At 40.8% G+C, this 14966-nt stretch overlaps 1 protein-coding gene across 3 annotated transcripts in view; it reads left to right on the forward strand.

The window, feature by feature from the left end:
• fndc3ba (fibronectin type III domain containing 3Ba) overlaps positions 1–14966 on the forward strand; it is an 86522-nt gene that overhangs the window by 50474 nt on the left and 21082 nt on the right. For all 3 annotated transcript variants that reach the window (XM_085144109.1, XM_085144110.1, XM_085144111.1), the window contains 9 exons: positions 8986–9044; positions 10038–10189; positions 10285–10344; positions 10470–10608; positions 11326–11379; positions 11669–11793; positions 12489–12663; positions 13471–13557; positions 14514–14649. In XM_085144109.1, the coding sequence (XP_085000235.1) occupies positions 8986–9044; positions 10038–10189; positions 10285–10344; positions 10470–10608; positions 11326–11379; positions 11669–11793; positions 12489–12663; positions 13471–13557; positions 14514–14649 (987 nt within the window). The remainder of the gene's footprint in view (positions 1–8985; positions 9045–10037; positions 10190–10284; positions 10345–10469; positions 10609–11325; positions 11380–11668; positions 11794–12488; positions 12664–13470; positions 13558–14513; positions 14650–14966) is intronic.

Below are 14966 nucleotides of genomic sequence, written 5' to 3' on the forward strand. Positions count from 1 at the left end.
CCTCAGAACTGAGCTGCTTGCTGAGCAGAAACAGATGTGGGCTCCGTCCCTTCTGTTCCTCCATCTTGCTTCTGCATCATCACCACCACAGATCCTGTCTCTCACTCAAAAAAAAAACTGGGATTTCAGCAGAAACAGATGGATCAGTTCCCTCAGCTCCTCCATCTTTGTTTCTACGTCACTGCCGAGCACTGTGAAAGCAGGAGAAACCAGATGTGTGCAGTGGCTGCTTTGTCCACTATGTCGTCTCTGTGAATGAGGTGTGGAAAATAAGAAGGGTTCACAGTCATAGATATGGAAGTGGTCTGTTATCTTAAGGTATGAGAGGTATGGAAACACACCTTCTCTATTATGTGGAGAGATTTGTTTTCACTTTAAAAATAAATTACATGTGAGTGGCCTTGGGATTTAATTTGACTTTCATGGCATAGTTATCTTAACAAATATAAGATTATTAGAGATTTTTATAAGCTACCAATCACGACAGTGTTCCAAGAAAGATGTTTTAAAAGCAAAAAAGCATGAGTGTAATTCAGTGTTTAACCATTTCTTTGCTTCATACCTGAAGAACATTTCTAAAATATTTACTTGAAAAATATTCTCCTTACATGTTCTACGGTGGCCTCCTTTTTCAGACTATCGCCATGCATTTTTCAGGTTATAAAAGTATCAACAGTAGCGACTGAGATTTATCATGGCCACTTCACTTTGCATGGAAAATTCACTCAAGTAAGCATTTTCACTTGACCTTCAGATATTACTGTCTCGGCGAAGTCAAAGCATGGCTATTTTTTAAGTAAACTGTACAAGAAGTTAGAATTATAGCATAATTTAAATGCTAAAACATTTATTACAAGAAACACTAGTAGAGAGAGTTAATAAGGCAAACTATTAGCAATGTCCTTTGCAAAATACTCATTAAGTTTACTTAACTTATTTTTATTAATATTTCCACCATAAGCTAGAAGTTACAGATCATCTAACAGCACTGAATAAAATGAAAGTGTGTTTAATTCCGTTTAACTAATTTTTTCTTACATAAAAAGCTTCTTTTGACTTTTTCCTTGTTCCATTTAGCAGAATTTTACCCCTGATGCAAGTCCCAGGACTCTTTCTCTTGTTAGACAAATATAAACCACTGCACTATGTAGCCATCCTATCTAATTAAGTTAAAATGCCAATTAGTGAGAAATTCATAGCACTAGTACTGGTAAAATGAGGCATGTACTGCAAGGTTTTGTAAGGTTTTATAAGCTTGTGTGTCCTTTGACCGAGTCCAGTCGTAAATCATCAATTATGTATGTTAACCATCCAGCTCCTTCTAGCTTCTCCTGCTGTGATTGCAGAAGCGGGCCTGAAAATGTGTGAACACACCCAGCCTTTCCTTACTGGATTGTTTTTGTGAGTTGCCATGGCAATAATCTCAGGCCCCCACCCTCCCACAGACACACAGAAAAACTCCTACCCCTTCCCACAAACCCAAATACGGCCATGTTTGTAGGGCAACCTGGAGGCCAGAGAGGTGAAAGAAAGAGACTAGAAGGTGAAAGTTGAGATAATAAAAACAGAAAATGCACAAGAAAAAAAAAATGAGAGTTGAAAAATAAATGACAGAAACGTGGAAATAAGAGTCAAAAGGAGACATGTACAGAAAACAGAAAGCGAGTGTGGGATGGCTTTACCAGCAGAGGAATGTCTTTCCCGCTAATATCGTGTAACAGGACTAATGGGATCAGAAGGGGAGGGTATTCTTGTTAGTCACAATGGGTACACCAGATATTTCACCATTCAGTTGAATGAATCTTGTGATACAAGTGATAAACTATAGCACCTAGTCATTCCACACTGACCAGACTTGTACAAGTCTTGCTTATAAAAACGGAAATTATAGTTGATTTAAACTTGCTAAGTAATTTAGTGTCCTTGGTCGTCAGTTTTAGGAAAGGGAAAGACCTGACGCTACTTCCCTTGAGATGTTTTTTTCCATTTTATGTCACTCAGGTGGCCTTTATACCACTTACCCAGGAAACTTAAAACGTAATAATTAAAGCTAAAAATGCAGAGTATAAAGCAGCAATCCATATAAGATGAAAGCAAGGTTGGTTAGCAAGCGAACACACCGTCTGGCAGCACTAGTTAAACACAGAAACCTGCTGTTAAGTGCTTAATAATATACAAACTCTGCATCTCACCCACCAAAACTGAAGACCAGACTGTAGGTGTTTGTACAATCAGCCACTCATAAGACAAATGCATTTAAAATTGCTTCAAAAAGTCCCAACGCTACAAACACTTTCAAGAGCTCTGAAATGAGCACAGTTAGAAGACACACACAGTCACCTGTGTTGGCTTCCATTTCTCTGTTAGAGCAGACATGTCTGTAATTGTGTAAACTTTGACCCCTGGTCTTAGGGGATTGATTTGTGTTTGACCTCAAGTGGCCAGTTGAGGAACTGCAGGCCAGTATGGCTACCTGTAGTTTTGCTTGGTAGGTTTTGAATTTCTTCGACCATGTCTTACAAAATAATAAATCTAAAAGGGCTTCTTTAAAAAAAATATGTGGATGAAGAGGCATGATTTAACAAAGCAGCATGAAACACATGAAAAAGGTCATTTGGTAATCTTGGGATAATTTTAACGTTTCATCAAAACCTAAAATTTCATTTTTGAAATTCACACACATGAAACCACCAGTAACTCACAAATAGACTGGGATTTAGTGAGTTGTTGTTGTTGTTTTTTAATGGATGTTGCCAGTTTGCTTACACAAATTGCTTTCGGGAAATGAGTCGCAGAAAACCATCAGATTAAAGTAAAACTATACAAATGACTGATATTGGAGCATGGACAGCTATCACCTTTCTTATTAATGTACTTATTGGTGTCATCAAATGCATGCACAGTATGCACAGACAATATTTGTCATTACTAAAAAGAGCCTAACAACAGCCTAAGGCATTTAAATTTAAATTGAGGTATTTGTTTTTAATTTGCCTTTGCAGTAAGGGAGACATTGCATTGATTAGTCTCCAACTATCCCTTCTTTTATCCACCTAATGTTCTACCACTTTGTTGTTTGCCTTTTTGTCACTGTTCCTGTTTTTAACCAGCCATGCTATCTGTTGATTGTATAATTCCCTCCCGCTGTCTGCCAGTCTGCACTCACTCCCTCAAACTTTTTTTTTTTTTTTTTTTTTTTTGGCTGAGCAGGGTCGAATGGGGTCAGGGTTCTGAGAAACGCGTCCCCCATAATCCCTCACTGTTTAGCCAGGTTGCTTTGTCACTCACATTACATGTACATTCTTTTATAAACACATGTGCATGCATGTGCAAATGGTATGAAAACGTGGATAGACTTTTTTGTGTCAGCTGGCAGTTGAAGTGTTCATTTTCTTCCTTAGTGAGAGGGTTGCAGTGGAGAAGGTCACTGTGTCTACATAGGCATGCATGCATGCATATTAAGAGATAACAAGTTAGTAAAGGGAGTCAAAAAAAATGTAATTTTGAGTATAAGAGTATAAGAAGGCCTTTGTATTCCAATATTTGCAACACATGAGCTTTTATATATGATTTTTATGGTCTGGTAGCTTACCATTCATTTGCATAGTCTTTATCATTTACATGCACTCTTACTAAACAGTTATTAATGACCAAGAGATTAGGTTGCGTATGCAGACATCCAGCAGTAGTAACCAAATTCTTCCCCAGGATGACCCCTTATCCTATTCTTATTTTTGTGAAGTCAATTAAGCAGGTTACTAGAGAAAGTGAGTCATAATCAAGATTCTTATTTGCAAGTGTCACTTCGTCTGTGTTGTGATATTTGATTCTTGAATATACTTCCTGCTTCTTTCCTTTCCACTCACCTTATTTGCTGCCTTTTTCGTTTTTACTCTCCAACTTTTCCACGTTACTCTGGACCAGTCCCTCTGTCCGTCTGTCCTTTTCTAATCCCTTTTATAAACCATAAGGGCTCTGGCCATGAGAACCAAACCTTCACCATGACAACCACAAATTCAGGCATGTCCCAACAACTTCTCCACTTTGTGTGTGTGTGTGTGTGTGCTAGTGTGTGTAGCCCAGCTGTTGAACAGATGGAATGCTTGCTATGCAGTAGATGATAATAGTGTGGAATCTGAGGTCTATGCCCCTCTCTACCTCTATTTGCCTCTTTCCTCTCCTCTCTCACTTCTGAACCCACTCCTTCCCTTCTGGTCTTTCTCTGCTCTCCACACCTCTCCCTGCTACAGATTGAGTGTCCATCGCTTTGCTTTGTTCTCTCTGATTAGAGGCTTCTAAAGATGGGTATCATAGCTCACTTTGTTCCTTTTGGGCGACACACCACATGCACCCTGTGGCCCAGTACTGTGTGGAGTGGGGGCTGAGTGAGCGGCCGTTGCCACATTTTTCACATTTTTTTTCTCCGGGCCTTAAAGGTCTTTTTCTGTCCCAGTGCAGACAGACTGTGTCTACGAGCCACAGGCCGTCATGCAGGAGGAATGCAATCTCCTCAATGTCAAAGTGACTCACATTTTATTGAAACGCTCTTTGCAAGTGACATAACTAATTTTGAAGTCTCTGGATGTGTAACATTTAAACATTTAGGAAAATGCTGTAAACATTGAGGGAGAAAGCCGGTACAATTTAGAGCGCAAAGACAGGAATGAAGAGAGTCAAGCTTACTCTTTGCTTTTAAGTCGACTTCAATATATTTAAGAAAGAAACATCCAGTCATGAAGCTTCACATTATATAGTGGGAACTGCTTAGACTAATCTGAGGTTTTGTTAGTCAGAATAAAATGATGAGACTAACCAAGAATTTAGGCCATTTCCACCAGGTGGGAATTCTGGTGGTCACTTTCTTAGCGTGACTGTCTTCTCTCCTACGTTTATGACTTAATAGACGTTTTAAGCTAAAATAGTTTCCTGTTTATTACATCAATTTACTCCAGGTCTCCATCGTTCCTAGTAGTTTGCAGTTGCTGTTGTGCCAGAAAGGCATGTTGCACCATGAGAAGAAGGTATGCGAGTGGTTATTAATCTCCCTAGGAGGCATATTGCTAGCATCTGGAAGAAACTGTCAATGCCTTTTGTCTGCTTCACAGGCAAAAATGATGCAATTAATGATTCAACTGTTTCTTTGTTTTTTACTATTCTTATTAATAAAGGGGAAAAATATTCAGATTGGACCAAAAACAAACAAACAAACAAACAAAAGAAATCCAGACGATGATCACAGTTAGTTATTTTAATAACATACCTACATTATCATTGCTTCTGTAGAATGTCTCATACCACTACAGAGCGCTGTTATAACAAAATAAAAATATGTCATACACTATATACTTCTGTTGTATTTGTGTAACTTTTAGGAAAAGCCAACCTGGATTTGTGAGTGAGTCATTACTTTATTTATCCGGCTGTTGAGATCAGTGGTGTGCATCTGCTCTGCACCTACTGATGACGTCAGTAAAGTTTCTGTAATCCTTGCCTGACATCATCCTAATCCTTTTTCCCTCTTTCAACTTTCATCCCCCCTTTGTCCTCCTCTCCGTTGATCTCTGGCTTGCTCTTTGTCTCTCAATTTCCTTGTGTTTTTATACCTAATCTCTTACCCAGACTCATCTTTCCCATCCTTTCCCCTCTCTTTGCACTCTGTCTTTTAGTGTCTCTCTTTCTTCCTATAAAATCTGCCCGTCGCCTGGTCCCCTCCCCCCCATCATTTTCCCTTATTCCTCTTCTTCCTGCTGTCCGTTGTGCTCCGTCTGGCTGTTCTCGGTAATCAAACACAGTCGGTCAAACACAGACGGGATGTGAGGTCAGACGAGAATAGGAAGTTATGGTGCGTGGGCAGCGCCAAAAACAGAAGAGAGAGGAACAGTAAGGACACAGGGGGTGTGGAGTAACACCGAGTAGAGGTTCAGTTTCAGATTTCAGCCGTCAGCATCATCTCCTGGTTCATCTCGGTATTAAACACTTAAGCAGATGGACTCGCCAACGACCGCCAGTCATAACACTCAGTGGTGAGGTAAAGAAGTGGTGTTTTTCAAACGTTATTACACGTCTTCTGAAATATTAAATAAGTTCTCTTCTTATGTCTGCAGTTGAATTTGTTGAGACCACCTCTTAACTTTATGCTCTTGGTTACGTGAGACCAGTACTGTAAATGTGGGGCAAAATCACTGAGCAGGCCATACCCCTGTCTTTTTTTCACTCAACGGCTGATCCGATAAGCTGGGTCAGCCTGCTTGATGGAGCTCTTCATGTCTGGAGCTGTGCTGTAATTCCATAAAAGAGAAAAAGTTCAGTTTTGTCCCAGTGGAAGAATGGAAAGATAAGTGTATGTATAAAAAAAGAAGAGAAAAGAGCACTAATGAGCTAATGTGTCTAGCAGTGCATCTGTTGAACTCTATCCGTGCTGCCAGCCCCAACACACACATGTACAAACAGTAGCTTAAACTTCCCCCCGCTGCCCATCAGCAATCTCCTGTGACCTAATACTGAGACGCACACACACAGTCTCTCTTTTGCTCTTGCCCTTTTTTTCTCACACACAGGGAGGGCAAGTAGAGGTTGTGCTTCCATGACATCACTGTTGCCATGACTCATAAGTGTACCCCAGGCACATTAGGGCGCTCTCCTCCATAACCCGTCAGAGGAACTGACATACATGCTGTATGTCAGTTCCACACACGCACATGCACACTCCATCATTTGTGCCAAATATACATCGATCTTTGAAACCCAAATTGCGTTTTATACAAATATACTGCGCTTGTGTATAAGGTCTCCATTCACGTGCATGCACGCATGCTCGCATGTTTGACAGTTTCCTCGCTCCTGTAGCACGAGCATCAATCAATCTTGGTTTCATGCAGGTCTTGCTGTTGCTTACCTTCACGCAAAGATTCATAGAGACATCCTGTGTGATCTCAAGTGGTCACACTGAAATGGAGAAAGCAGATCCCCTTCAATCAGGAAAAACCTCAACTTCGGGGATCACACGGGGTGGGGGTGGGCGGCAGCGGTGGGGGAGTGGGAAGTTCCCACACGTGTGCGCACACATTCACTTGCGCTCACCCTCATAACAACCTCGAGCGTCTACTAAATCACCTTTACATGTGTCGGTGGACCAGTTTTTTACATGCATGTGTTTATGCTGCTCACTTTCAAAGAGGCTGTGCAGAACCAGTGACACACTCAGAAGGGACAGTAAAAACAACTGCTCCACTCACACCCTGAAATGCTTTCTAAGTAGCCTTTATCTTTTTGTGGGTTACAAATATTCTCATTATAATTATTTTGAACAGATTATATTTGAGAAATGAAAAATATAGCGGGAAAAATGAAAATTTTTTCCCGCTATCTGTTAGAGACAGCTTAATATTCTAGGTCAAAATCTAAATAACTTTGATTTGTAATAGAGGAAAAACTGCAAACGGCAAACTGGCTCAGGGGGTTGGGAAACGTATCTGTAACCGGAAGGTCGCCGGTTCAATCCCTGGGCTCTCTGTCCTGGTCGTTGTGTCCTTGGGCAAGACACTTTACCCTACTGGTGTTGGCCAGAGGCCGATGGCGCAATATGGCAGCCTCGCTTCTGTCAGTCTGCCCCAGGGCAGCTGTGGCTACAACTGTAGCTGCCTACAGTTGTAGCTACAGCTAGAACTGTAGTTGCCTACAGTTGTAGCTACAGCTACAGTTGTAGCTACAGCTACAACTGTAGCTGCCTCCACCAGTGTGTGAGTGCGAGAGTGAATGAATAGTGGCATTGAAAAGCGCTATAAAAATCCAATCCATTATTATTATTATTAATTGATTGTCAAAATAGCTACATGTGAACTGTCTAATTCTAAGCTTCAGAATTACTTTTCACATCAATATCACATGAGCCATGTTTTTTTTATACAGATTAATGTCCTTTTTCTCCTATGTAAATAAGCGTATGTAGTCGTTATTTTTGTTTTTCTCGATCTCATATCCATATATGTGACTTCCGAGCTAAATCTGTTTAACTACGTTTTAAAGAATACACGAAACACAGTCATCATATACACATGTATTCAGTAGAAGTCGTGCAATAAAGTCAACGAGCTGGGCTACAAAAACAGCCAAACTGATGTCAGACCTTCCTGGGAACAATTACTCACAGATGTAGATATAGTTGATGTGACAATGGTGCATCATAATGATTAGAATTATAATTTCTATGAACTGTTTAATCTAAAAACCATCATCAGTTTTTATGTACAAAGCAGAGTAGCCATTGTGGAATATGAGTCATGTTTATTTATTTATTTATTTGTTTGTTTTGGTGATCCCCATATTGTTTCATAGGTCAGAAATTTATGAGTAATCCTTTCTGTGGAATGCATTTAGGTTTTTTCTCTCCTCCTCCCCGGCAGCTGTGTAACGACTTGATGAGATGAAATAGGCACTTACTGAAGAAAACAAGTGTTGCATCACACACTATTTGGCAACAGAATTTCTAAAGAATTGATGGGGTTTTTTATTGTATTTTGGGCTATTTTTGCTTCGTTTTTCCACAGATGGTTGAATTATTTGCTGGACTGAAAATGCCACAGAAAACATTACAGTTGATTAGGGAATGCAAATGGTTTTTGGTGACATTTTCAACCTTAATTTCCCCGTTTAAACGCAAACCTTGGCCGACCTTGTGTAATAATGAGCCCTCGATTTCTACATTTGACAGTAACATCTGGGAGCTGAAAATGTTCTGATTGTCTCATTTTCAGCCATGCAGCCAATGTGGATCTGATTTGAAAGTTAGAATTTTCACTGGCAATCAAACTGACATTAAGAAAGGTAGAAACAGTTTTCAAAGATTGTAATTATGGCCTGACACGTGGTGAAAAATGCCCTTGGGAATTCTCACCTCAGTTTATACATAGAGCCTCTCTTTTATGATGGAATATTTATTATGTCATTCTTGATAATTACTGTCTTTTTGTCTGTCTTTCTCTTCAGATCATGATTCAGAGGGGAAGCGTGTTCAAGACATGCTGTCTGCAATCGAAAAACCACAGGTTGGCATACCTCTTCCCACAACTCCACGCACACACACATTCAAACCGCTCTCATCAATCACCTCCCTGTCCGATGCAGTCACAGCTGGCTTAAGCAGTGATGACTTTTCCGTATGTTTATTTGGTCTCTTTGAGTCACATGAAAATGAAATGCTTACGTTTAGAATAATATCTATACTGACTTGTATATGCAGCGCATTCCTCATTTTCAACGTTTTTTGGGGGGCTTGAGCAGCAGGGAGAGTAATTATAATTTAAGCTGTGCTAATGCTGGCCACCTGAGGGCAGCATCTGCTCACCCAAGCTACACACTCTGTAATAGCTTTTTTCCTTCCCTGAGGGGAATGTGATTGAATGAATGAGCTGCTTCCGTGCAGACGTGGTTTACTAGAGAGGAACTGCTCATTCCAAGTTAAAACAGTTTGGTCAGCATGCTGTGCAAGCGGCCCATTTAACATCTTTGAGTTTACGCCACGGCTTGAGACTGAGAACTGAGTGATGATACAAAGAGGATATTTAGTATAACTACAGATGGAGATGCTGAGAAATACATGAAATAGACTTTTGATTGATGTCCAGTAGTAGTGATTTATCTATGCTTAAAACCTCAGGTGACTTATAAACTGATCAAGTTTATTATAGTTGAGAATGAGAAGTAATAAAAAAAGGAAATGTAAAATAATTTGGAGGTTTCCTTGTGACACTGTCTATTTTTTCAGTGCTGATGCATGATGCATGTTCGATGTCCTGTAACTTAAAGCGTTTATGATGAATGCAGTAGTCTGTTGCACATGTACACATAGAGTTATATAAACAGCATAAATTCACCTGGATGGATGGATTCAGCTTTTTTTCAAACAGGCATTTAAACCACAGATGTTGTGGTTTAAAATATTGCCTTTAATATTGCCTTTTGTGCAGTGGCTTTTAACTACCTGTTATTGACTTCACTAGCAATGCGGCTATAACTATGTATTCCTTTGTGTCCTGAAGGTTTCCAATATTCAGGCACGGACTGCACGGCTGTCCTGGGCCCCCCCAGCAGGGCTGGTGAACAGGCATAGTAACGGGATACCTGTGTCTTGCTCCTATGAGGTATCTCTCTCAGATAAGGGAAGAGATGGGAAATATCGCCTCATATACAGGTAGGAAACTTAGAAGTTGGGGGGGGGAATACAGCGTCCAAATTTAATCCTTAAGGTCATCCAAAGGACACTGGTGACTCTTGTCTATGTTTCAGTGGTGAAGAATTGGAGTATCATCTGAAAGATCTCAGGCCAGCTACAGACTACCACGTACGGTAAGGCCTCAATCCTTTTAATATTTAACTACTTGTGTGTTGCAGCATATGGGGGTCTGGGAATCACTGAAATGTTGCATAAAAACATCCTTTAACTGTTTGTTTCGTTTGTCTTTCTGTGTCAGGGTGTCGGCAATGTACAATTTGGTTCGAGGCTCGTGTTCAGAGGCCGGCTCGTTTACCACAGAATCCACGGTCCCTGATGTCCCGTCACCGCCAAAACTCACGAATCGTGCCAAGACCAGCCTCACCCTACAGTGGAAGGTACAGCTACAGACATCTTCTTGTCCAGATACTCCTCCATGAAGTATTTTCACTCCCAAGAAACATCACAGTGATTGTGAATGTGACACATTTAATGATTTTTTAAATTAAGTATATTAATTAATAGTTTGAGTGCATCAGCCGTGCAGCACCGACAAGTAAATGGTCTGTATTTATATAGCGCTTTATTAGTCCCTAAGGACCCCAAAGCGCTTTACACATCCAGTCATCCACCCATTCACACACTGGTGATGGCAAGCTACGTTGTAGCCACAACCACCCTGGGGCGCACTGACAGAGGCTGCCGGACACTGGCGCCACCGGGCCCTCTGACCACCACCAGTAGGCAACGGGTGGAGTGTCTTGCCCAAGGACACAACGACCGAGACTGTCCAAGCCGGGGCTCGAACCGGCAACCTTCCGATTACAAGGCGAACTCCCAGCTCTTGAGCCACGATCGCCACAAGTAGTTGCACAACTCTGTTAGCACCCATGTGTCCTCTCTGACCTGTTATTTTAGTATTTTTTTTATATCCTTACACACTGTCATTCATAAAGAGTGACATCAGTCACCCAGACAGGATATAAGGCCAATCATAAAAACACAGCCGGTATTCTGTCTGTCTCATTGTCAGAGTCTTTTATCCTTAGCTAATCTCTCAATCTCTCTCTTCTCTCTTGTCTGCTTCCCTCGGTCCATTTCACTGTCACCCGTAGCCCCCGGGTGACAACGGATCCAAAATTACAAACTACCTGCTCGAGTGGGATGAGGTAAGTCTGTCATCTGTCATGCTCTACCCTTACCTCAAAGCAGCACTTACACCTATCACCAGTGTCCCTAAACACATGTCAACATTGGGCTCTTCAGACAAGATGGAATAAAACTGTGAATTATGCTCTTGCAATGAATATCTGGCTTTTCTTCCCATCTTCTATTTATACTTCTTTACTTTGTCGTGCTATTTTTTTCTTCACATTTAACATTTTGTTGTAGGTGAGCTTATCAATCCTAATGTCCGTTCTTGTCTTTATGTCTTTTCTGTATACGTCTTCTCTGCAGGGAAAGAAGAACAGCGTTTTCAGAGAATGTTACTTTGGGAACCAGAGGCACTATAAGGTCACACGACTCTCCCCCGCCTGTGACTACACATTCAGGTTGGCTGCACACAACGACATGGGCAGAAGGTAAAGTTCTGTTATTGAATGTGTATATACGTTTTATATACGCACACTTGCATGAATACAGTGTCATGGGAGGCATATTGCATGTTTTTTTGTTGTTGTTCTTCATTGTATACCACTACGGCAGCAGGCATGCACCGAACTGCTATTCTCCATGTAACATCAGTTACATACAGAAGAATAGACTTCCTCTTTTCCCATTTCCCTCTATTTTCACTCTTCTCTTGCCTCCTCTTGTCATTATAGCGTGGACCATCTCGCCTGCAGTTATTAGGGTGAAAGGGAGCAGAGAGGTCATAGAGGGGACTGAGAGTGAGGGAGGAGATATTAGCTCTGTGAACGAACTCAAAACAGCTTTAATGCATCCTTCAGTTTGGCAGATTTGAAGCTGGGTTACTTGCTTTTATTCTAACTTGAATATTTTTTCCCCCCGCTACAAATCATCTATCCTCCCTATGCACTCCTTTTTTCTCTGTTTAACATCCTCTTCGGAACTCATGTAACGTCTTCACTTACAACTCCACGCACCTCTGTGATTAACCACCAAAGCACTTCTGTCAGTGTCCTTTTCATTTTCACTGATTTTTCTCACTTTGAAAAATATTCATGCCTCCATCTCAGCTGAAATTGAAACCCATGACAATCATTTCTTCAACGTTTTGAAGGAAAGCTTAAAATGGAAATTTCTTTTTCGGCAGTGGCTTCAGTTCAGAGGTGGTGTATATCACCATGGGCACCCTGCCTGCTCTGCCTCTGGCACCACGGCTTGTCAGGGCAGGGGTGTCCTGGGTGACCCTGGAGTGGGGGCGTCCTGAGGGCAGTCCCAATGTGGAGCAGCTCAAATACACACTTGAGATCCAGGAGGACAACAGCGTGAGTACCGTCCATGTACAAAAACATTTGTAACTTTTATTTTTCTTTACATTAAAAACAGACCTCGAAGACTCTAGAACATCTTTTGTCTGTTTGTTAGTTTGTGCCCAGTTTACGAGTTTTATAAAGCAGTCAGTCAACCGAAGACTAAAAAATCTCAGTTTGAAAGTTACGGATATACAAATGAAAATAACAAATGAAAAAGACAGTATAGAGGAATATCGAAGCTTATATTCATAATCTCATGAAAAAGATTTAGGGTAAGTGCCACTGATGCACAGCCGTAAATCCAAATATGCAATACAGACATAAACTCTGAGCATGTACAGCAGGGGTCCCCAATCCCAGTCCACGATCCCTGCAGGTTTTAGATGCGTCCTTGATCCATCACAGCTGATTTAAATGGATAAATTACCTTCTCAACATGTCTTGAAGTTCTCCAGAGGCCTGGTAATGAACTAATCGTGTGATTCAGGTATGTTGACCCAGGGTGAGATCTAAAACCTGCAGTGACACCGGCCCTCGTGGACTGGGATTGGGGACCCCTGATGTACAGCATTCTTTGTTTACCGCATTTTCTACAGCATTTTTCCCACACCTGCCTAAAACCTTTGCACAGTACTGTACATATAAAAGAAACCACACTATATGTTCCCACAGGTTCTCTGCTCTCTTTCTACTGTATCCATATATATCTATATACAATAAAATGTGAGCTAAAAGTCAGCATTTATTGCATCCATAGACTCAATAATTTATGCTGATCCTAATGCACCCTGAGAGAATCAAACACTGTACCTCCCACAGGGAACAGACTTTCATCCAAAGTACACTGGAGAAAACTTGACCTGTACTGTACAAGGCCTGAAGAGGAGTACACAGTATAAATTCAGGGTAAGCATTTGTGTTTTGGTTTCTGCACTTGTGTCCCACTTGTTGAAAATCAGAAGCTTTTTTACTAAGAGAGAATATGCAAAATGTGTCATTTTGGCTATAGTTTAACGAGTTGTCAAACACTGCAAATCACTAACCATTTGTCAAGTACATAACATTCAGCTGTGGTTTTTGTGCCTGTTCATAATTTGAGGAAATTGTACAAATCTATCAAAATCCTCTTGCACGTACCTCATCAGGTGAGTTTGTGTTTATTTTGGGTTTTTCTACCTTGCCTCATGCACATTGTTTGATAAAGCTTTGCATCTTCGAAAACACAAAACACATGAATACACACAAAGAGTCAAGTCTTTCTGCTTTCCCTGTGCTATCCATCTGGTGTAGGCATAATGTAACAAAGCAAAATTATCTATCGGATGTAGCGACAGAATTAGATAATAGAAAAGAGAAGAAGGCAGAGAAGCCAAAACAACAACACGTGAAGGGGCAGAGACTAATGGCTCCTATTTATCATGACAATTGATTTAAGTTTTCAGAAATTCTTTTGTGTGTCTCTGCTTGGCTTGCTTTGGCTCTTTTCTCAGTTTTCCACTCTGTCTATATTCTTTTCGCCTTTTCTTCTTTCCTCTTTTTCTCTTCCCCTTCATTTCATCCTTTATCTATTTTTTGGATTTTTCTGACCAGTATTAGACAAATTTAAGTAAAAAGAGAAAGGAAAGCAGGGAGAATGGGAGCAGTGATGATGTGCAGCAAAGGGCCTTGGGTTGGAATTGAACCCAGGCTAGTACAGTTTGGCCTTGCAGCATGCAGTCGCCTGTTCAGTCACTGAGCCTAATTTAGGCCTTTCTATCAACCTATTCTCGATTTCTGATCCCCCACTACACTCTTTGTCTTTGTACCTTTGTTACGTGCTCTGTGTCTCTAATTGTCCCTTTTGTCCACCTCTCTTCCTGCAGCTCATAGCATCAAACATGGAGGGAAAGAGCAGTCCAAGTGAAGTTTTGGTTTGCACCACCAATCCAGACAAACCGGGCCCTCCATCTGCACCCTGTGTCACAGAGGCAACACCCTATGGATTTACTGTCACATGGGGTAAAGAGGCACACATGCATGCACATATATCATATCATATACATACAGATACTCATTGAGATGCTTTCATACAAAATTGATTTGGTACAGACTTTTCAGCATTATCCAAGCCAAGACTACATGTGTGCAACCTTCCCTGGACCACAGTCCAAACCAAAAAAGTCATACCTTCGTACAGAAACAAAGATCAAACTGAATCCTGACACTGTTTGCTGTTAGTGTGTTTCACACTTTCAGAAGAATTGCAAAAAATACATAAGACTGCAACAGATAGATTTTTGGTATTGATATTAATGTCCCAGATAAAATAATTTAGC

This window comes from Neolamprologus multifasciatus, chromosome 19 (assembly GCF_963576455.1).
Source record: "Neolamprologus multifasciatus chromosome 19, fNeoMul1.2, whole genome shotgun sequence".
NCBI classification, from domain to species: Eukaryota; Metazoa; Chordata; class Actinopteri; order Cichliformes; family Cichlidae; genus Neolamprologus; species Neolamprologus multifasciatus.